This window comes from Stegostoma tigrinum, chromosome 38 (assembly GCF_030684315.1).
Source record: "Stegostoma tigrinum isolate sSteTig4 chromosome 38, sSteTig4.hap1, whole genome shotgun sequence".
Classification (NCBI taxonomy): Eukaryota; Metazoa; Chordata; class Chondrichthyes; order Orectolobiformes; family Stegostomatidae; genus Stegostoma; species Stegostoma tigrinum.
In genome coordinates, this window is record NC_081391.1 from 18,311,716 (window position 1) to 18,335,207 (window position 23,492).

Consider the following 23,492-nt stretch of genomic DNA (forward strand, 5'->3'; position numbering starts at 1 on the left):
TTGATTCTGGGAAAGAACACTGATCCAAAATTAATTGAACTGCTATAGACAGTGCAACGCTGAAAAGTAAAATTAATGGATGTAAATATGAACTAGTCCAGTCCTTTACCATCCTTTCAAGCACATTCTTTTCAAATAAATGAATTGAGAAAAAGGCATTTTCAATGATCTTCTTATATTGCTCCTTATGTCAATTTAAGATATTCTCACAGAATACTTCCCTGACAGCATGAAATGTATGTATGTTAGGATATGTAGGTTCTGAAATGTCAACACCCCAAGCTGCTTCACATGGAGGAGTTTAGGAAACTAATTCTAGCGGTCAGCACCTCTGCATTTAAAGGCATGAACAATATGGTGAATTAATCTGAGGATATGTAAGAGGCCAGAATTAAAAGGAGCATAATTTTCTTGGTGGGTCATTGTTCAGTTGCTAGCACTCATCTTCAAAACAGAGATTGTAGGCTCATGCCATACTCCTATACCAGAACACACAAACCAAGGGAAATACTCCAGTACAGTTATTGAGATGGCGTTGTGTTATCAGACGACCAAAAAATGATACTCCAGTGCAGTTATTGAGAGAGCATTGTGTTATCAGAGGGGCCATTTTTCAGATGAGACATTAAGCCAATACCCCATTCGCCCTCTCAGGTGAGCTCAATGCAGCCCACAGCACTATTCTGAAGAAGTGGACGAGAGTTTGCTTAATGTCTGGTTAAATAGTTGTCGATTGACCCTCATCACAGAAAACAGGTTATCGGTTCATTATCACATTGCTGCTGGCAGGAAGCTTACTGTGTTCAACTGGATGCCACACATCCGAAACTATAACGGAGACACTATAGGTTGTTGCTTGAGGAGGGTTTTAGGACGCCCCAGGCGTTGGGAAAGGCGCTATATAAAGACAAAGCCCTTCTCTATAAGGGCAGTGAGATCCTTCCATTCACTTCAATTGCAGCAAGCTGCCATCATTTTGCAGCAGAATCAATGACTCTCAGAACAAAGGGAAAACAAGCAAAGCGGGGTTTGCTAACTTTTTGCTGCTTTTGGGACATAGTTTTGAATTTGACGGCAGCCCTGCACGTGACTAGTCCCCGCCCCTTGCCCGGGCAAGGTTCACCAGGATTTTTCCAGAATGAAAACGAAGCTGAAAGGAGACAGAAGGTTCGGTCCCCATCTCTTACCTGGGCATTCTTGGGAGTCTCAGGGGCCGGTCCGTAACTCATGGTGCTGAAAATCTCACTGACACTCAGCTTCTTGTTCCCAGAGCCCGCAGCCATGACACCGTCCCACTGCAAGGGAGAACTGTCTATCACGGAAGACACTTCCGCCGGAAGAAGGTCAACGGCGCATCCTGACGAGGGTTTCCCTTTTAATGTTTTAGCCCACGACCGCTTATTTTCACTTTTGTTGTTTAAGAAGTTTATTTTTCTTTAAACGTTCTTTTCTTCACGTATTGGTCGCAGGGAAAGGGGAAGTGTGGCGGGTCTTTGATTTATTCTAAAGCCCGGACCATTTGTTCAGGGCGGCTGTTGGTCGTGGAGTGGCTTGAAGGTTGCGCATAGCAACGCGTCGGAGTATCAGCAGGTGGGTCATGGTCTGGGGATATTTGGAAGGGGAGCGGATTTGGGGCCTGGGGATATTTGGAAGGTGGGCCTGGGGATATGGTTGGGGACTTGGGTTCGAGGAAGGAGAGGTGAGTATTGGGTAGAAAGGTTTGGAGGTAGTTAAGGGATGGGGTTGGAGGGTACTATGGGTGTTGGGGGGGCGGAGTTGGGGTTCGGGTGCTGTTTTGTTGGGGGGGGGTGCTGAATTGGAGGATCGGGTTTGAGCAGATTACTGCAGATGCTGGAATCTGTATTGAAAACAAGCACAAATGCTGGAGATCGTAGCAGGTCTGGCAGCATCCGTGGATAGAGGGCAAGCTAATGTTTCAAGTCTGGATGATTCCTCATTTGAAATTGAAGTTGGGTGCTTGGGAAAGGGGAGGGACTGTTTGTGGTGGAGTAGCGGGTATGTGGGGAGAGAGTGAGTCCTGCCTGCTGGGGGCTGGTACAGTGATTAGGATGGTTTTATACATGCGTATAGTCAACTGCTCAGAAAAGATATGGGTTAGAAGTCAGACCTCTGACCTGGTCCAACACTTGCACCTCCACATCATAGAAAAAGTCTAAGCTGAGCTGGGAAGATTTAAGAGGCCTGAGGTGCAGCCTTCCATTGCAGAGGGTAGTGCGTATACGGAATGAGTTGCTAGAGGAAGTGTTGGAGGTGGGTATAATTACAGCATTTAAAAGACCATTTGAATAGATAGAAGACATGAATAGGAAGGATTTAGAGAGATATGGACCATGCACAGGAAAGTGAGACTAGATCAGTTTGGAAAATCTGGTCAGAATGGATGAGTCAGACTGAAGGGCCCGTTTCCATGCTGTATGACTCTGAGTGTCACCAATGGTTGAATTCAATAAAAACAAATTTAAAGCCTGCTGGGAAAGTCATCACAAACATCATCAACCAATACATGTGTGAATAATGATAACGCAACTCTTAGAATTGTCTTAGAACCATTCATGTGGTGATGGAATGCAAGATTTCTCTGGTAGATAAACTAAGATGGGCCATTCTCCTCCCCCCTGCCCTAGCTCATCTATTTTTATGGTCTTAACAAAATGACAGAGGTTGAGCAATTTCAGAAAATATGGAAATCATTCCTATAATTCCCAGATGGAAATCATCTAAGCTGCTTAATTAGAGTTGTAATGATGTTTCTCACACAGTAATAAAATTGTCAGAGAGATATGTAACATTGTATACAGCTCAGTGGAATTGGTTAAGGATTATTTGCTGCCAACAAATCTCCTTTATCTTTGGACTACCTCATGATTAGTTGTGGAGGATATGCCACCGTTGAGTTCGTGCAGAAGAGGCATGGTTCTTAGGTAGCAATGTTTATGGACTGATGTCAATAAGAACACTCAAGCCTTGTTATACACGGATCTGCCTACTCGCCAGGTTGGCCAGCTAATGCGTTTTCCTCCCCTTTGACAGTCCCCAATGGATGGTGCAGTACCTCCAGGTCTGTCAGGATAGGTAGAGGATTATCTGCAGGTTTATGTTTTTCTGCAGGAGACCTATGCCTAGATTTTCCCCCACAGATAGTGCAGATTAGGAATATAGTAATATTTGGTAAGGCATAATTGAGAACCTTGGGGAGCTGGTACAGGTTTGTCAGTTTCTTGTGAAAGCCACAATAGAATTCCTTGTCTATTGGTAGAGACTGTGTGTGACATAAGGAAAATGGGTGGAGCCAGTATAATGTACACATTAAACTCTTCAGAAATAGTATATTGTTGTACAAGGTAAACTTTAAATACAAAGCATCTGTACTGTGTTAATCCTTGATAGATTGAGAGACTCATTTCTCCAAATGAGAGGATTTGTAAGCAGCTACGAATTTACACTAGAGGTCTTGTGGCATAGTGGCGAGTACCTCTGCCTCTGAGCCTGAAGCACTGGGTTGATTCACGCTCAGAGCTTGGTGATCATAATGCAGCCAAACAAAGTGATAATCAATTTGCAGATTTTGCCAACGTACCAACAGCAGGTGGTAAGAGCTGAATAGATTTGTGATCAGCCACGTGATGATGGAAAGAACATTGGAACAACATGAATGCCCTTAGTGAACTGAAACACAAATTAATGTGGAATGATTATCTGGATTATGTAGGAAAGTAATCTGAATTAATTGTACCTCTTTAGAATGTTTACCTGCAGGTTGTACTTGAGCTAAAAGGTTACAGGAGCAGATTAGAAACGCAACAAAGCTTATATTTGTGTATCTCCTTGAATGTAATGTGTAGCCCTGTGCTGCTTTACAGGCACGTCATAAAACAAAATTTAACACTGACCCCTTAGAGAGATCTTGGGGAAGGGGACCAAATGTTTTTCTCTTGGGTTTAAAGAGCTTTGTAAGGGAGGATAGTGGTTTAGGGAGGCAATCCCAGAGATTATAACCTAAAAAAGTGAGGAAATGGCTGCTATTGATGAAGCAGTTAAAACTGGGGTTATTTGGAATATTAACAATTTTTGTAGCTGGAGGAGATTACAAAGAGGTAGGGAAGGATGAGGCCTTGGGAAAATTTGTGAACTGGCATGACAGCTTTAAGGTCAAATTTTTGGGATGTAAAATTTAAACTAAAGATCAGCTTTAGCAACTAAATGTCAGATCAGGGATAATCTATCAGCAACAGTAACCAGGATTCATTTTGTCATAGTTGCACTTCTCTCACAGCCCCATCACATTATTTTTGCACAAATGGAAGCAAAAACAACTTCGAAAGAAAAATAATATGGGATCAAAGTTAAACTAAAAGGTCATCAGATTGTTCTATTTTTATGTTTACGTGGTAAATGAATTTTTAATCCTGTCAACCTTGTTGATTACTACTTTGGCCATTGTTGAATGTGAGCAAGTCCAGGTACGCTGTCAACAAGTTGAATCATGACCACAACAGATGGAAGCCTACTCTCGACTGAGATGAACAATGAAGATGCACTGTACGAGCAGCTCCTACTGCAGGTAGACTTTCCCAACTCCCCTTGCAACCTCATTGAAACTCGGTGCTCTCAGTACAAACATCAGGACCAATGCTGCCTGTGGTGCATATCATTCTGCTCTTGGGGTGGTTTGTAAGGTTGTGCATGGCAATGGGTCAGAGCATCATGTGGATGCTGGGCTGGGTGGTGGGGCTTTGGGTGTTGGAGTTGGGGAAGCTGGGTGCTGGTGCTGGGGGAAGGGGAATTGGATATGGAGGTGGGAGTTGGGGTGAAATTGGGTGCTGGGTTTGGGGGAATTGAATGTGGCGGAGAGAGTTGGGTGTTGGGTTTGTAGGGGGTGTTGGATGCAGAGGAGAGGGTTGGGAGGGAGTTGGGTGCTGGGTTTGGGGTGTTGGTTTCTGGGAATGGGGTTTGGGAGGAGGGGAGGGACTGCCTGTTGGAGTTGTGGAGAGCGATTGTGTTGTGCCTGCTTGCAGGGGACTTACACAACCATTAGGATGATTATATACACGTGTGCATAGTTAACCGCACAGAAAACATATAGGTTTAAGGTGAGAGGGGAAGATTTGAAAGTGACCTGAAGAGCAACTTTTCACCTAGAGGGTAATGCATTTATGGAATTAACTGCCAGAGGAAGTAGTGGAGGCAGATACAATTATAACATTTAACAGACCTTTGGACAGATACATGAATACAAAAAGTTTAGAGAGCTATGGGGCAAATACAGGCAAATGGGACTAGTTTAGTTTGGGAAGCCTGGTCAGCATGGACAAGTTGGACCAAAGGATCTGTTTCTGTACTTTATGACTGAGTATCGTGGATTTCTTCTTCCTCCTCAGGCTGCAAAGGAGATGCAGAATCAACTTCCGACAGCACAGGAATCCCAGCAGATCAGACCACAACCAGGTAGACGCTATCATCCCTCACTTTCCACCCCCGTGACATTCCACAAAAGCAACCAGCTGCACTCTCCCCTTAAGTAAAAGTAAAAGTAAAACCCTGTTGTCGCTGAAAATGTAAAATAAAAAGCAAAGGTGCTGGAAAAGCATAGTATCTAGGGAGAAATAAGGGGAGGTAGCATTTCCAGTAAAATGTTGCTCTTGTTTTCAGGTCTGTTCCAAAAAAGCATCGTATTTGATTTGAAATGTTAAGTCTGTTTCTCTATCCACGGGTCCCTGCAGACCTGCTGAGTTTTTCCAGCACTAAGTTTTTATCCTTGCTGTCTGTTTCACACACTGGTCCTTCTTTCCTGAAGCGGTTAGCTTATCCTCATTTTGGAATCCTTTTTGTGTCTGGACTAGTTTGCAAATTTTCAATTCAAGAAGTGAGAGTAAAAATGAAAAGGTGAAAGAAGACGTCATCAAAATCTAATGAAATGTTAATGAGAAGGTGGAGGGAAGGAAAAGGTACTCTACTCTTTACCCAGTGTGACTCCTTTTAGCTTACGAGCTGCACTGTGCTCTTTGTAGGCAGAAGTAAAAAAAAATCTAATTATTTTACAGTCTGCCTTGCACATTGCCCTCTTCTATATCTGCTAATGATTGGTGATGTCCTCTTGTTTTGGTTTCTTTGTGCCATTACTGTATTAGTGAATGATTTACAGAGCCACCAATGTATGTCCCTGCTCTCTTTTGTTGTGTAGTATCTATTATTCATGGTAATAGGATGCGTTCGAGGCAAATGGTATCCCAGTAAGATTTTGAAGTTGTTTTTACTTCATCAGCCTTTGAGATGTGAGATTCACTGGCTAAGCCAGCAAATATTAGCAATGTCTAATTGCCCTTGGGAAGATGATGGTGGAATTTGAATTCAGTTGCTATCTACAGTTGAGTCTAATAATGACCATGAAACCGTCGCGATTGTAAGAACAAAAAATTCAGTTCAGTAATGTTCTTTAGGGAAGAAAGTTGCCATCTTTACCTGATCTTGCATACATGTGACTCTAGAACCACAGCAATGTGGATGGTTTTTAGCTGCCATCTGGGCAATTGGGAATAGGTAATGAATGCTGCCTTAGCAGTGACACCCACATCCTATGAATGAATAAAACAATTAATCTATGTATGCAATTGTGTCCCTACGATGTCTTTCTGTGAGATGCTATGTGTGCACATCATCATTGCATTTGCCTCCACTGGTTTTATCGTTTCTTTTCCCAGAATCAATTATCCATGCTCTGCTATAGACCCTTTGGTTGAAAAAAAAAGTAGCGTGTGCATTTATATAACACCTTTCTATACTTCGGGCTGTCCTAAAGCCCTTTACAGCCAATGAAGTGTAGTTATAATGTGGAAATGCAGCAACCAATTTAAACACAGTAAGTTCCCACAAACAGCAATCTGGGAATGATTCAGTTGTTCCTATTGAGTTAAATTTGTGAATAGATAAACAAGGGACAAGGCACGAAGGAGATCTCTCTTGATGTTTATCAAAATAATATCATGGGCCCTTTTGAAGCCACCCAAGAATATTGACAGGGCTTTCATTTAAAACCTCAACTAAAAGATCGTACCTCTGACAGTGTGGCACAGCTTGGGAGTGCAAGTTAAATTTTCTGTTCAAATACTTAAAGTGGGACTTGAGCTTACAACCAAGGGATGAAGTTGTGACTGGTTTGCAAGTAAAATTTGATTGGAAGAGGAGTTGCTACTCTCTCAGCACCGAGGACTCTGGTTCGATTCCACTCTTGGGTGACTGTCAATCTGGAGGTTGCACTTTCTCCTGGTTCTGCATGGGTTTCCTCCAGGTGCTCCGGTTTCCTCCCACGAAGATGTGCAGGTTAGGTGAATTGGCTGTGCTAAATTGCCCATAGTGTCCAGGGATGTGCAGGCTAGGTGGATTAGCCAGGGAATGCGCAGGTTTACAGGGATAGATTTAGGGCGAGTGGGTCCAGGTGATATGCTCTTTGTAGGGTCAGTGTGGACTTGATGGGCCGAATGACCTGTTTCCATGCTGTAGGGATTCTTATGATTCTAAGTTTCCATGCAGAATGCACTAGTTGGATGACACAATTGACTGCCAAGCTTAGTTCAAATTTAACCCAGGCAGATTCCCCTGAGAAATGAGCCAGTGAATGGCAGTCACCTACTTAATTGCGCAGGAAGACACAAGTGTATGTTCATGTTCTTTCTGTCTGCAAAGAACTGAACTTTACTGTTTCTTATCGTTATAATGCTAAATTGTTTGCAATCAAAAATCACCTTTTTCACAGGCTTCTGTGTGAAGACAAAGACGAAGATCAACGAGAAGGTTTTCGTCAATGTTTGTAAGTCTGATCAAATTCCACCTCCACCAGATCTCACTGAGGATGGCTTGGTCTCCCTGCTGGAATCAGATGATCCTTCTGGATACAGAATTCCAATGAGCCTCGGTGAACCGCATGCTGAAATTGACAACAGTAAGAAAGGGGTGAATTAAATTCTTCCCTGTCTGCTCGCTGGGTGGGGGACGAGTAGTGGATCTTTGTGTTCTGATGCCTACAGGTTGCCGGGTCACTGGACTAGGCCAAAATAATCCCAAATTACCCTTGAGGTTGAACATAAAATACTGGATGAACAACGAACCACAAAGAATGTTGTGTTCAGCGCAATCCTGTTGGTTAGAATTTTGACCCCGTGGCAGTCAAGAAGCACAATATAGCTTCAAGTCAGGATAGTGAGTGACCTGGTGTGGAGTTTGCATAAGATGGTGTTGGCAGGCATCTGCTCCCCTTGTCCTTCAAGATAGTAAATATTATGGATTTGAGAGGTGCCTTGAGGAAGCTTGGTGAGTTGCTACAATGCATCTTGTAAATGGTATGTACTGCTGCCACCCTGTGATTGTTGGCAGTGAATGTTCAAGGTAGCGAATGTGATGTCAACCAAATGGGCTGCTTTATTCTGCATAGTGATGTTGGAGCTGAGACCCCTGCTACTCAACCAATCAAGTAGAAAATATTCCATCACCCACCTGACTTGTGCCTCGTATATAGTAGGCAACCTTCGCAGATATGGGAGATAAGCAGTCCTCTGCAGAATTCCCAACCTCTGACCTGTTCTTGTAGACAGGATTTGTATGATTAGTCCAGTTTAATTAGTGGTCAATGGTAAACCCCAGACTTAGAGAGGATTTCAGCAATGGTAAAGCTATTGCTCATAAGGGGTTTCAGTTAGATTCTGTCATGTTGGATGTGGCCATTGTATGGCACAAAGTTACTTGTCAGAACAAACCTAAATGTCGTCCGCTATTTTGCATATGGACACCGATTGCTTCAATCTGAGGAGTCAAATGTAGCTGAGAATTGTGCAATTATCAGCCAATATCCCCAGACCTTACGAGGAGGGAACATAGAGTCATAGAGATGGACAGCGCGGACACAGACCCTTCAGTCTAATTCAGTCTAACAAGCCGACCAGATATCCTAAATGAATCTAGTCCCATTTGCCAGCATTTGGCCCATATCCCTATAAACCCTTCCTATTCATATGCAATCCAGCATATGAATATTGTAATCGTTGTATTAAATGTAATACTAAATGTAATTGTATCAGCCTCCACCACTTCCTCTGTAGCTCATTCCATATACACACACCACGCTCTGTGTGAAAAAATTGTGCCTTTGGACCCTTTCAAATCTTCTCCCTCTCACCTTAAACCTATGCTCTCTAGTTTTGGACTCCCCAACCCTGGGGAAAAGATCTTGTCTATTGCCCTATTCATGCCCCTCATGATTTGATAAACCTCTAAGGATTACCTGATGCTCCAGGGAAAATAGCCCCAGCCTATTCAGCCTCTCCCTAAAGCTCAAACCCTCCATGTCCGGCAACATCCTTGTAAATCTTTACTGAACCCTTTCAAGTTTCACAACATCTTCCCAAAGCGAGGAGATGAGAATTGCAAGCAGTATTCCAAAAATGGCCTGACCAATGTCCTGTACAGCTGCAGTATGACTTCCCAACTCCTGTACTCAATGCACTGACCAGTAAAGCCATGCATACCAAATGCCACCTTCACTACCCTATCTACCTGCAACTCCAAATTTCAAGGAATTGTGAACCCACACACCAAGGTCTCTTTGTTCAGCAGCACTCCCCAGGCTCTTATCATTAAATGAATATGCTCTGCTCTGATTTGCATTTCCAAAATGCAGCACCTCACATTTATCTAAATTAAACTCTTATCTGCTACTACCTTGGCCCATTGGTCCTCCTGATCAAGATTCCGATGTACTCTAAGGTAACCTTCTTCCCTGTCCACTGCACCTCCAGTTTTGTTGTCATCTGCAAATTTACTAACCATGCCTTTGTTCACATCAAACTCATTTATATAAATGATGAAAATCAGAGGACCCGGCTCCGAGCCTTGTGGAACACCTACAGTCAGAAAAGCAAACCTCTACCACCACCTTCTGTCTTTCACCTTCGAGCCAATTCTGTATCCAAATAGTTAGTTCTCCCTTTATTCCATGTGATCTGACCTTGCTAACCCGTCTACCGTGAGGAACTTTGTCAAACACCTTACTGAGCTCCTTATAGATCACGTCCACTGCTCTGCCCTCATCCGTCCCCTTCATTACTTCTTCAAGGAATGCAATGATTGACAAAGTAGCTGAAGATTTTTGGAGTTAGGTTTGTGCTAATCATAGAACACCTACAATACAGAAGGAGGCCATTCAGCCTGCTGTGTCCTACTGGGTCTCTGCAATAGGAATCTGAGTGATTCCACTTCCCTGCGCTTTCCCTTTACAGTAAAAGCAATAATTGAGTCTGCTTTCATCAAACATTTAGTGTGCTCCTGCTTTTAACCACTCGCCACATTTGATTGTTTCCTCATGTCACTGACCTGGTTCTTGGGTCTTTGACCAGCAAGAATAGTTTATCTTCTTGTTCTGTGTAGACCCCTCATACATTTACAGTAAATGAGGACAGGACTGAGCTTGGGTAGTGATGCCTGGCTTTCTTGCACAAACTCACATGAAGTGCTCTTGAGCAAGGTACTGGAAGGAAGCTCTTGAGTGAGAAAGGGATTAATTGTGAGGGGAGACAATGCTGCATTGTGAATGATTAGTATTGTCTTGTTTTCACAGGTGGTAATGGATGCACTGCATATGACATAGTCATCAATTCAAAATTTTACAACACAATTCAGGTACGACCACATGGTGAGGTCTATCAATATAAACCATGTAATTGGTGGTCTGGTGCCATGGTTATAACACTAAGCCAGGAAATGTGATATCTGCACTTTGTTGTATCTGACAAATCTGTCATTGTCACACCTGGGTCCTGTGGATAAGAGAGGCTGAACTGCCAATTCCTGTTCCTATCAGGCTGGCTCTGCCATTCAACAAGCTCACGGCTGATCTGGCTGAGCGCTCAACTCCAATTTTCCACTTACTCCATACACACCTCAATGCTGGATCCCCTAGACTATCTCAAAACTATTTAATTACGTTTTGATATTTCATCAGGCTTGACATTAAAATAAATAGCTACGAGGCAGAATGGATTATCCTTGAAATCTGACTAGCGTATTAATATCCTTTAGGGAAGGGAAATTGCCACCCAGTCTTGTGAATCCATCCCAGACTGCCAGCTGACTTGTAATGCCATCTGAAGTTTCCCAGGACACCTACCTCAAGGTCACCCAGATTGAACAGTAAGATGCCCTCTGTTGCCTAGACTCTGATACATCTTTCACAAGTGCTTTTATTTTAAGGGGATACAGTGAATGCTATCACCTACATTTATGTTGCCCCTCTTTCAAGTGGTAAAATGTCCCAGGGCACTTTGCAGGAATGCTTAGAGTGATTAATTGAAATTGACTATTAGAAAGAGGCAATTTCTAGAGGAACCTGTTATCTTGGAGGTTTATTGGCTTGGGCTGGAACAGGGTACAGAGATAGGTAGGGCCATTGAAGTAAAGTTAAACTTTAAAAATGAGGGATTCATTCAGGAAGCACTGTAGTTTAGTGAACATTGATGATAAGTGAACAGGATATGGTATAGGTTTACCCTGAGCATCAGAGTTGGGAGCTACAGAGCAAAAATTGAAATGAGACACATGAAGTGATATAATGTTAGGTGACCAAAAACTTGATAAAAGAGGTATGTTTCAGGGAGAACCTTGATAGACCAAAATGAGCTAGAGAGTTATGGAGGGAGTTCCTGGGACCCGGATCTCTGGAGTTGAAAGCAGAGCTACAAGAGTAAAGTACAATATGTATATATGGTGATAAGGTGATCCATGGGTGTGCGCGTATAACTCCATATCTCTCTGCATAACAGTTTTCAGAGCACGATGTACTGGGCAATATGATAAAAGCATAAAGAATAACATGGTTATGTTTGCTGACACAAATTTACAAGGATCCTCTAAATGCAAATTGGCAGTAAACTTAGATTAACAACGCCAGATGTGTGACAGTTTAATACTTGTGGACATGGTGGACTGAACGCCTTGAATACAAATATCCCTTGGAAGCAGAACATTACGTTACATCTGTTGTGGTACAACTAACAATGCCTGAGGGATTCACCAATAATTTTAGGACAAGTGTAAAATGGTAGTGAGATGTCACATGAGCATTGCTGGTCTTTGCAGTCAGTTTCCAGCCTGTTTCATCACTGCAGTGACCTCAGCTCCAGACTCTCTCTCAAACTCTACTGCCTCTAGTTGCCTACTGTCCTCCTGCTGTATGATGCCTTCCTTTAGGAAGTGTTTGATTTTAGAGTTTTGGATTGCCAAAAGTCAAAAACCAAAGAAACTTGCATTTACATGGTGCCTTTCACAATGCCCACGTCCCAATGTGCTTTAAATCTAGTGAGTTCTGTTGATGGTCTTCAGTTGTAACTCCTGTTACTATTGATTCCAGATCCTATGTGAAATTGAAATCTTATCTAATGCCCCCAGTGGGGTAGCTAAGCAATGGCCACAATTTTGAAGAAAAGCAGTGGAATTCTTCCTTATGTCCTGACTAATATTTGTCCTTGTAAAAGCAGGCCATGTCCATGTGAAAGTATAATCCTGTGGATGTTGGAAATTCGAAATTAGAAACAAAAACTCAACTGGCCTGTCAGCATGTATGGAGAGAGCAGCAGAGTTAACGTTTCAAAACTCTCTTTTTCTCTCTCCTTTAATGCTCAACACCAAGTTGCTATTTATGGAATTTTGCTGTGTTTACATTGGACTGTCACTCTACCTATTTGGCAACAATGACTACATTTCAAAAGTACTTCATTGGGCTTTGAAGTCCCAATGGACTTTGGGACGTCCCGTAGGGAATGAAAGATGCCACATGAATGAAAGTTGTCATTTCCTTTGAAACGATCAAGTAATTTCATTCCAGATTTTTGTTTTTTCTTTTCTTTTGATACAGAGCAACAAACTCTTCATGGAATTTTTCCTGACTATCGGCTTTGAGGGGCTGGAAAACAAATATAATTTGGAACTTTCGCGAGGTAACTACTTAGATATTGTTATTAAGCAGAGGTCAGCCCACACCTCTGATAACTGAAACCAAAGCACCTAGAGAAGCTTGCCTCACCTCATAACCTGTTAAAGTAAGTATAAGAAGTATAACCTGCCTCTCACCTCTCAATCTGTTATAAAGGGGAGGTTAAATGAAATGAACTCCTCACAGTCACACTATAATCAACAAGTTACAATTTATTTATTTAGCTAACTCTAACAGTGAACAAATTAACAGAACTCCTAGCAAACTGAACAACTCCCCCTTAACTACTTACTATTCCCAAATAAAACAAAACTCTGACACGGGGCTATTCTAAAAGATACAATACCCCCATTTATAAACCAAATTAACGAAAAAAAATTAAAACTTTGTGTCTTGAAATTACAGCCAGGCTAAGTCTTCCAGAATGCTCTGCACCCTATCTGCCTTTCTCCATCGAATTCTTCTTGTCAGGAATATTAGCTAAGAATCCTGCTATATCTTTATTTAGATGATGGTTTTCTGAGAGCCAGTGATTTTCACTTTAGAACTAGTTGTTAAGTCTAGTAGATGGCAGTTGTTCTCACACCAATTTTCTTTTATACCCTTGACCTGTTAATTTCTTACAAAAAGATTGGACCTAGTTTGTCAAAACTATCAGTTTTTTTTAATTTAATTGGTTTTTAGCCTCTAAACTGCCTGGTTTAAATTAATTGATTGATTTTTCAAACTGGTTGCCTTAATAACAAAACAAACTATTGTCTAGGTTGTTAACCCCACAGCTTTCTGATTGGGTTTTAATTTCAGAAACTCTCTGTGCACATGCACTTTTTTTTGAATCTCCAAGCCTAGAAAAACACACCATCTTTTAAAGGGGACCACACACTCTTTCCCCTATCATTTTACAAACATCAAATTCTAACATCCTGTCTTTCAATCCACGGAACTCTACCCAACTTTGCAACAATATTTATTCAGCTTGATGCTTGCATCTAAACTTAGATCCCACCTCCTCCTAACCTTTGAGCAGAACTTTCAAGCACTGAGCTACAGTTGATGATGCTTGGATACGACAGTGACAAGATACTTGGAGCAGAATGAGCAATGCCCCATGTGACCAACCCAACATTCACTTAAACTTTTCTTCAGTGCGGCATCTCCTTCAAGGAGATCTGCCTGGATTGTTACAATCTGGTGCTGGTAGGTGACAGAGAGGGGCAGCTGCCCAATGTTTTTTCCAACTACTGCTTTTGAAAGGGTGAAAGAGGTTGGTTTCAAACATTTATCAGTCACTGGATGGGAGATTGCCAATGCTGTACCTCAGTAAACTGTCTTATCTGGCTGAAGAAAGAAATGAAAGATTTGCATTTATGTAGCACCTTTCACAACCACTGAAGTATTTGCAGAAAGAATCAAACCATTTAACCTTGCTGAAATAAAAGCAAAATGCTGTGGATGGTAGAAACCAAACAAATACAAATAAATACTGGAGAAACTCAGCAGGTCTGGCAACATCTGTGGAGGTAGTTCACTTTTTAAGTCTGGCATGGTTCCTCTGTTTTGTTTCCTTCTTCAGAAGCAGAGTCATACAAGGCTGTCAATGTTAACTCTATTTCTCTCTCTCTACAGATGCTGCCAGATCTCCTGAGTTTCTTCAGCATTCTGTGTTTTGTTTATTTTCCTTAACTGTAGAGAGATGATAGCCTAATGGTATTATTGCTGCACTGTTAATCCAAAGACCCAGGTAACGATCTGGGGAACCAGGACTGAATCCTGCCTCAGCAGATGGTGGAATTTGAATTGAATGAAAATCTGGAATTAAATATCTAGCAAGGAATCCATTGTTGATCATTGAAAAAGCCCAACAGGTTTACTAATGTCCCTTGGGGAAGGAAACTGCCATCACTATCTGGCCTACGTGTGAATCCAGACCCAGAGCAATGTGGTTAACTGTTATAGGTAATAAATGCTGGTCTAGCTAGTGACACCCTCATCCCGTGAATGGGATTTTTAAAAAATCCGTACTTGTGTTTATGCCCTCCCACCCTGCCTCATCGCAGCTTACCTTGCATATGTAACAAGTAGGACTTGGCTGATTTTTGGCATCATTCTGAAGATACCCATCAGATGATAGGCATGACCAGAATTAACACAATAGGACTGAAAGGTATGGAATGAACATGGAGCGATCTTGCACGTACATAGTACCTTTCACAACCAAGGGACATATCAATGTGCTTGATAGCCAATAAAGTACCTCTGAAATGTAGTCGCTTTTGTAACATGGGAAAACACACTAGCCAATGTGTAAACAGCAGGCTCCCTCAAACAGCAATGATATAATGATTAGACAATCTTAGTTGCGATGCTGACTGAGGACTAAATATTTGGCAGAACAAAAGGGGTTCTCCTCTACTTTTTATTTTCCTGACAAAGAGGGTTCCAAATACTACTAATCCTTAGCAGGGGAAGAAATAAGTCACTATCATAAAGGCGAAGCCTCTTTGTTCTTATATTGTCTCCACATTCTAGCCCTCCTAAAGGGGGAATCCTCAGAATTCACCCTGTCATGTCTCCTCAAGAACTTGAATGCTGCAATGAGATCATCTCTCATCCTTCTAAACACAAATGGGTAAAGGACTAACCTGTTCAAACTTTCTCCATTTTGGGATCCTCACAACGTGCAACTAATGTCACCTAATTGATTTAAGTGCGTGAGCAGGATTAGTAAAGGGAGAGAACCAGTGCTCCACATTTGTTGAACATATTACTATTTTTATTAGGAAATTGTTGAATAGATGCTGATGGGCTTTCCACCAATGAAGTAGGTCATGGAGGACCCCAGGGCTAAACCTGAACAGCTTAATGCAGGTCTGATGCGATCTCCTGTAAAGTATAGAGACTCGCATTATAGCTGAACCTTGATTTGAGAGATGTAAGTACAGCATTCACAGCTGAAATTCTTAACCATTTTGTTACCAGAGTGGCGGATGCTGAAGAACAGGAAATTTCTGGGATCCATAACAGAACAAAACATCAGAACAAAATCAAAACCTGTTATCCAGGAACTGGAATCCAGGTAAAGCAACTGAAGAACTTGCCTTTATGTAGCACCTTGAGCAACATTGCAGCATATTTCTGCCTTCCATATTTGATGGCATGGTATAATGTTGCTTGATGAAGGAGTTGTCTTTTCAGGAAAGGCTGAGCAAGTTGGGCCTATCCCTTGAAGACAGTGAGGACTGCAGATGCTAGAAGCTAGAGTCTTTAAATGTGTAGCTGGAAAAGCACAGCCAGTCAGCAGCCAAGGAGCATGGAAGTCCGTGTTTCTGGCCGAAACCCATTGTCAGGACTATCAGCCCAAAATGTTGACATTCCTGCTCCTGCCACTCTTCAGGGGAGATGATGAATGTTTACAGTGTTAGATGGTTTCTGAATGGAGGTGGGCTGCATTGTCTTGTTATACAGCAAACAGACAGCTGAAAGATCTCTTTGCTTCTCTGAAATAATGATTACAACTAATGGAAACTGTAAGGTCAAATCCTGACTGTGTTATTGTAACTTTATTTTGGCAGCGCTTCATCTCTGGGAACTTGCAATAAACCCCTTCTATCAGAAATAGAAAGGTAAGATTTCTTCTCCTGAATCCAGATTGGAGAAAATGATTAATGGGGGGAGTTGAGGGTTACATGAAAGTGGAAGTGAGGAACGTCAGAGCAGTCAGGATCCTGTTGAATGGCAGAGCAGGTTCAAGGGCTGAATAGCCTACTGCAGTATTTTTTTCTAAATCACTATGGAGCATGCATGGCGCTGGCTGGGCCCAGCATTTATTGCCTGACCCCAGTCTTTCTTGATTAGGTGTGGTGAGCTGCCTTCTTGAACCGCTGCAGCTTGCATGCTGTAGGTTGACCCATAATGCTGTTGAGGAGGGAATTCCAGGATTTTGACCCAGCGACCATGAAGTCAGGATAGTGAGTGACTTGGAGGGGAACTTGCAGGTGGTAGTGTTCTCACGTATCTGCTGTTCTTCACCTTAAAATGGAAGTTGTCATAGACTATTATAACCCTGTAGAGTGTGGAATTCAGCCCATCGAGTCCACACTGACCCATCGAATAGCATCCCACCCCATCTCTGTAACCCCACATTTGCTATGGCTAATCCACCTAGCCTGAATATCCCTGGTGGCTATGGGCAATTTATCATGGCCAGTCCCCCTAAACTGCACATCTTTGGGCTGTGGGAGGAAACCAGAGCACCCAGAGGAAACCCCAGATATGAGGAGAATGTACAAACTCCGCACAATCGCCCAAGGGTGGAATTGAATGCAGGTCCCTGAAGTTGTGAGGCAGCTGTGCTAGCCACCGAGCCTCTGTGTTTGGTCATGGTCATGGTTATGGTTGTGCGTTTGGAAGATGCTGTGTAGGGGTCTTTGGTAAATTTCTACAGTGTACATTGCTACTACTCAGTGTTAGTGAAGGAAGTGGATGTGATGCCAGTGAAGCAGGCTGCTTTGTCCTGGATGCTGTCAAGCTTCTTGAGTGTTGTTGGAGCTGTACTAATCCAGGCAAGTGGGGAGTATTTCTTCACACTCCTGACTTGGGCTTTATTGATGTTGGACAGGCTTTGGGGATTCAGGAGGTGAGTTACTCACTGCAGTACTCCCAGCCTTTGACTGGCTTTTTCTAGCCACTATTTATTTGGCAAGTCCTGTTGAGTTTCTTGTCAATGGTAACCCCAGGAATGTTACTAGTGAGGGTTTTTAGTGATGGTAACACCATTTGAATGTTAAAGTTCAAAGGTTAGATTTGTCTCTCATTTGGAAATGGTCATTACTTGTTCCTATTTTTTACGGTGTTATAGTTTTACCAGGAGACTTCTAACTAATAGAATACCAATTGCTGATTACCAGAACTACAATCCACATTCATGAGAGGGATGGGGCCAGTTGGTTTAACTATTCAGCAGGAGCAATAGGACTGTGTACCAAGAGTGTGGATTGTTACAGAGGTATTAAGGTCATCTTTTTCTTTGCCCTGATAGTACCTGTGTGGAGCCAGAATATACAATCGTGGCTGACCCTGCAGATGAGCACCCCAGCTTTCTTGTAGCAGAAATCTCCTTGCCAAAAGTGGTTAGTATTTTAATTCCCAAACAGCTGCATTTCGAAGAGCAGCTCTTCGGAGCCAGGATTCGGGATTTGAGGATAAAGTTACCAAAAATGCAGACCAATTCCTAACCTGTGACTGACCGCGGCACCAAAGTGTTCAGTTAATGAAGCAGAGATGCTTGTGATTGATTGTTGTTCATGTTTCCTTGTCTTTTACTTTGCCTCATTTCTAGGTCAAGAAGCTATAGGTTCCAGGGCCGGAATCAATCTCAGCTCTAATTCCAGTGGAGAGCTCAGGGAGTGCTGTTTTGCCAGAGGAGTCATGGTTCAAATTGAATTGGTTGTCTTATCGGTCAACCTGTCTGAGTTCAGTCAGGTTCTTTTGTGATTCCCATTTACCCTACTAATAAGGGCGAATGTGAATGTCTGGTGGGGACAGCACTGGCTTGTTTCTAGTAGTCTCCACTGTCAGATGTTTGCCTACACTAATGGCTTAGGCTTCCATATAATAAAAGACCCTCTAAAAGATTGAAGGTAATTGCATATGAAACTATTGTACAGTATAAGAAGTTTATGTCTTCAGGGCAGAAACTGAGCCTATGCCAACCTAATTTTTTTTATTCATGTCTGGGATGTGGGCTTCACTGGCTGGTCAACATTTATTGCCCATCCCTAATTGCCCTTTGGAAGGTGGTGGTGAGCTGATTTCTTGAACTGCTGCAGACCATGTTCTGTCAGCTATCCCACAAAACATTAGGGAGGCAATTCCAGGATTTTGACCCAGTGACACCGAAGGAATGCCCATATATTTCCAAGTCAGGTTGGTGAGTGGCTTGGAGAGGAACTTGTAGTTGCTCATGTTCCCACGTATCTATTGCCCTTGTCTCGCTAGCTGGAAGCAGTCATGGGTTCCTTGCTACCCAAGGATCTTGGTTAATTTCAGCAATGAATCTCGAGGATAGTATATCTGTAAGCTCATTTATCACATTGGGTAGTGACTGTGTCTGAACCAGAAGCTCCAGGTTCAAGTCTCATACCAGGACTTGATGGGTGAAGGCATGTGTGTTCATAGTGCCAAACAGGGACAGTGTCAACTTGTTCATCCTTCTAATACATGCAAGCAGGGTAAGAACAGGAGAGATTCCAGGTGAGCTGTGTGAGTGAAAGAGATTATAACTTCCACCGTCACTATCCATAGCTCTACAATCTGTATGTTTAAATGTATTTTCCCAACAGCACCTCTAACTTCCTGGGTAACCTGTTGGCTGGAAGGCTGCTGTGGATCAGATCAGTGCCAATAGCACCAGGTTTGATCCCTTTTCCAGATGGGGTAGATTCAGCACCTGCCTCTGTACCTGGCCAGTGGTGAACATTACTGTGGGTATTCTGGCAGAGAAGGCAGGTATGGTGAACAGGCTTTCCTAATTATGCAGGAGTCAGATACTAACTGTTTCCAGTGACCACAGGCAAAATAACCAAAGGGCCCAGATTTCAGATGCTTGGCAAAAGAAGCAAATTGGAGGCGAGTACAAAACTTTAATCCATAACATTTGTTCGGATTTGTAATCAGGTGCCTGTTAGCATAATTGAAACAGACTCCATAGCAATTTTTCAAAGGGTATTGAATGAATGATTCGATGGGGGAAGTGGGGGCGGTGAATATTGTCAAATGTGGGAAAAGAGGTAGGAACTATCAGGATGACTGTTCTGATAGAGCAGGTGCAGACTCTCTGAGCTGAGCAGCTTCCTATTACATTGCTTGATTCATGGGCTACAGGCTCTCTTTCTTGTGCACTGCAGGATTCAGTAGGATCATTACTACTTGACCTTGGAGAAGACCGGATTGTGTTGTGGGCACGGCCAGACCTTTATCACTTAGATGTTTACATCCCGTATAACATTGTTCAGGAGAAAAGTGGCTCTCAATTCAACAGGAAAACCAAGGTAAGGAGTTATCGGGCAGTTCACAGCTCCTCCTAATACACATAGTCTATGACCAACATACAAACGTTAGAGCTGTTGTTTTTAACCACACAAGACAACATTGGCAGTAAGTACACAGAATTGGGTATGGGAGGAATTCTTTGCTTTTACTTTTTTTAATTTTTGTCGTACATGTGCAGATGCTAGCACAAAGATAACTCTACAGTGTAATATTGAATCAAACGGATTTGCCTCACTTTATCTAGTGCTGTATGTGTACAAGTGCAGGTGAGCCGTGAGTTTCTACACAGGAGTCGTTTATTTGTCAGTGTGGAAAGAGTTTTGTACAAAAGGTGACAGTGCATGAAAGGTGCAGGAGAAGGTTGCCATCAGAAAGAAGCGAATGTATTTTCTGAAATGTGTGAGAAATCATTCAATTTTCGCTTTGTTCCCTGGCAGGTTCTGACCATAACGATGCCAGTGCAGCCAGCATAAGACCCGAATTGCTTTCAGGATGAACATTGTTCGCACAAACTGAATAACAGGAACTTCTGCTCGTTCCCAGCATGGCAGGCTGTCAGCACCACATTTATGATGTCACTTTACATTGACAGCAACTTGATGTTCACTGACTTTGCCTTTTCTCTTTCTCATTCATTAGAATTGCGCTTAAAGAAATTGAAGTTCAATACTGTCTGGTATCTTGCCCAAGGATTTTTTTTTGATATTTGCTTACTGGATGAGCATGTCACTAGCTAGGGCAGCATTTATTCATAACTCATTGTCCCTCAGCTGTGGTGAGCTATGGTTCCAAGTTCAAGTGAGCAGCTTACGCAACCTGCTCAGAGGGCACTTAAGAGATTAGCCATTGTGCTGTGGATCTGGAGTCAGAGGCCATAATAAGGAAGGATGTCATATTCCCTCCCTTATGTGAACAGGCAGGTTTTTGCAACAGTCCATTAGTTTTGTAGTCTCCATCACTTTCACTAGCTTTTTATTCCAAGTCCCTATTTAATTGAATCTGCCCATGGCAGGTTTTGATTTCTGGAATAGCCAAAATTTCTTTTTAAGGCTCATTCAGGGGTTGGCTAATATTTATGTCTGCCTCCCTGAGAAGGTGATGGTGAGCCACTACAGTCCACTTAGGTAAACCCATAACATTTGGTTATATAATTTAGATGGTACTGTATTTCTAAGTCAACACTCTTCATGTGTGATAACAAGGTGTAGAGCTGGATGAACACAGCCAGCCAAGCAGCATCTTAGGAGCAGGAAAGCTGATGTTTTGGGCCTAGACCCTTCATCAGAAAATCATTTTCTGACTAAGGGTCTAGGCCCGAAACGTCAGCTTTCCTGGTCTTAAGATGCTGCTTGGCCTGCTGTATTCATCCAGCTCTACACCTTGTTATCCCAGGAACTGCAGATGCTGGAGAATCCATTATCTCTGATCACTTCATGTGCATAAGCATTTACGGTGAAAGCTTTCAAGCTGTTTGACATTGGTGTCCATCACAGCAATACCCAGTGCTATCCTCCTCCCATGTTCTGGCATTCTTTGCAGCAACACACACTGGATAATGATTACAAGTGTGAATACCAGCTTATCTACAAACAGCCAATAGGAGGAAGAAAGGGTTTGCAAAGCATGCTGTGCCAGATTCATAGAGTCATAGAATCATACAGCACAGAAACAGACCCTTTGGTCCCACCAGTCCATGCCCCTGCTGAAAGTCCCATTAAAACCTGAGCTCTTCAGGCACTAACTGACCTGATATGTCTTATGTTTGTTATTTTGGATTTAAAAGGATTAAAAGTTATTTTTCATCTGGTTATTAATGCCCATTTCACAGCTTGGAAATAACATTTTCGGGGCCTGCTCTAAAATACAGACAGTTCATGAAATCCTTCCAACACAGGAGTGAAAGTAAGAGCTAATTTCCTTAAGGCCTGTTCAAGTGCAGCAAGTTATTGGTTGCCCATCTTTCTACCAAGTTTTACTTCTGCCCTTCACTTACTTGACGTAAATAAAATCATTTTCTAAATGGTATATTGTGTTGATAAGAATGCAGTCTTCCTCATCTGAGCACTTTTCTCTGTTGCAACAGCTTTCATTCCTTTTGAGCTTTTGTGTTTTGAAAACTGGTTGCATGTGCAGTTGCAATGTTTTAGTGCACAGGGCCCCCCTTTTGGTAATTGAGTGAGATACATAGGAAGAATGGAGGTGGAGTACCATAATGCTTGTGCTTGCGAGTCGGATGACAGAACAAATTAAACAACTGAAATCAAACCAGACTTCCTATGCTTAGTGATAATGGGAACTGCAGATGCTGGAGAATCCAAGATGACAAAGTGTGGAGCTGGATGAACACAGCAGGCCCAGCAGCATCTCAGGAGCACAAAAGCTGACGTTTCGGGCCTAGACCCTTCATCGGAGAGGGTTCTGGAATAAATAGGGAGAGAGGGGGAGGCAGACCGAAGATGGAGAGAAAAGAAGGTAGGTGGGGAGGGGATAGGTCAGTCCAGGGAAGACGGACAGGTCAAGGAGGTGGGATGAGGTTAGTAGGTAGGAAATGGAGGTGCGGCTTGAGTTGGGAGGAAGGGATGGGTGAGAGGAAGAACAGGTTAGGGGAAGTGGAGTCAGGCTGGGCTGGCTTTGGGATGCAGTGGGGGGAGGGGACGAACTGGGCTGGTTTTGTGATGCTTTGGGGGAGGGGATGAATTGGGCTGGTTTTGTGATGCAGTCGGGGAGGGGATGAACTGGAGTGGTTTTGGGATGCAGTGGGGGAAGGGGAGATTTTGAAGCTTGTGAAGTCCACATTGATACCATTGGGCCGCAGGGTTCCCAAGCGGAATATGAGTTGCTGTTCCTGCAAACTTCGGGTGGCATCATTGTGGCACTGCAGGAGGCCCAGGATAGACATGTCTGAGGAATGGGAGGGGGAGTTAAAATGGTTCGTGAATGGGAGGTGCAGTTGCTTAGGCCTGTCTCATACTTCCCCCAACATCTAGTATCGAGGGAATGATTCAGATATTTGGGGTGGAATAGGTTTAGAATGCAGTATCCAAGACCAGTGGAGGCAGCTCAGTCAATGTGATCCAAAAGGGGAATTGGCCTTATTTGGAAGGAAGCAACCTGTAGAGTTGACAGGATGAAGGGGGGAGAACAGCACAAAGTATAGAGAACCAATACATTCACAAGGTTCTGAATGGCAGCCACTTCTGCTGTAACAGTTATGGTTCAATAGCACAAGCTATCAGGTTCATAGAAAGCAGTGCTACCCAATACCCCACCCAATACACATTCCTTGACCTGAGTTCTAACCCTTCAGAGCAATGCCAATTCAGGCATGTGAAGACGTTTGTAAATATGGTTTGTTGCTCAAAGTTGCTACATAACCTGACACGTGGAAGGGGGAGAAATGGGCCAAATTTCCCCCTGAATGAATAAGGATCATGCTGTCTCTTTTCCA

General features: G+C 42.8%; 2 protein-coding genes across 4 annotated transcripts in view; one reads left to right on the plus strand and one right to left on the minus strand.

Annotated features, from left to right (window-relative positions):
• The window catches only part of aldh16a1 (aldehyde dehydrogenase 16 family, member A1), a 75,145-nt gene extending 73,814 nt beyond the window's left edge, over nucleotides 1-1,331 (minus strand). For both annotated transcript variants that reach the window (XR_009443032.1, XM_048521157.2), the window contains exon 1: nucleotides 1,188-1,331. Coding sequence is in view for 1 of the 2 variants with exons in the window: in XM_048521157.2 (XP_048377114.1) it covers nucleotides 1,188-1,283 (96 nt within the window). In the remaining variant the exon portion in view is untranslated. The remainder of the gene's footprint in view (nucleotides 1-1,187) is intronic.
• pih1d1 (PIH1 domain containing 1) lies at nucleotides 1,322-21,256 on the plus strand. Of its 2 annotated transcripts, none has more exons than XM_048521158.2 (11): nucleotides 1,322-1,590; nucleotides 4,477-4,582; nucleotides 5,400-5,466; nucleotides 7,772-7,957; nucleotides 10,625-10,686; nucleotides 12,917-12,998; nucleotides 15,974-16,070; nucleotides 16,567-16,617; nucleotides 18,033-18,123; nucleotides 19,900-20,043; nucleotides 20,482-21,256. In XM_048521158.2, the coding sequence occupies exons 2-11, from the start codon at nucleotides 4,505-4,507 to the stop codon at nucleotides 20,515-20,517; spliced, it is 894 nt and encodes a 297-aa protein (XP_048377115.2). In that variant the 5' UTR covers nucleotides 1,322-1,590; nucleotides 4,477-4,504; the 3' UTR covers nucleotides 20,518-21,256. The 2 variants fall into 2 exon arrangements, with proteins under 2 accessions (XP_048377115.2, XP_048377116.2); XM_048521159.2 differs by lacking the exon at nucleotides 1,322-1,590 and adding an exon at nucleotides 1,595-1,699.
• The last annotated feature ends 2,236 nt before the right edge of the window (nucleotides 21,257-23,492 follow it).

Excerpts from the sequence above, each read along its gene's own strand:
- pih1d1 (XM_048521158.2), top strand. The coding sequence starts at position 4,505 with ATGACCACAACAGATGGAAGCCTACTCTCGACTGAGATGAACAATGAA. Across the intron at positions 7,958-10,624 it reads GCATGCTGAAATTGACAACA|GTGGTAATGGATGCACTGCA; the intron begins GTAAGAAAGGGG and ends TTGTTTTCACAG. Across the intron at positions 16,618-18,032 it reads CTTCTATCAGAAATAGAAAG|TACCTGTGTGGAGCCAGAAT; the intron begins GTAAGATTTCTT and ends TTGCCCTGATAG.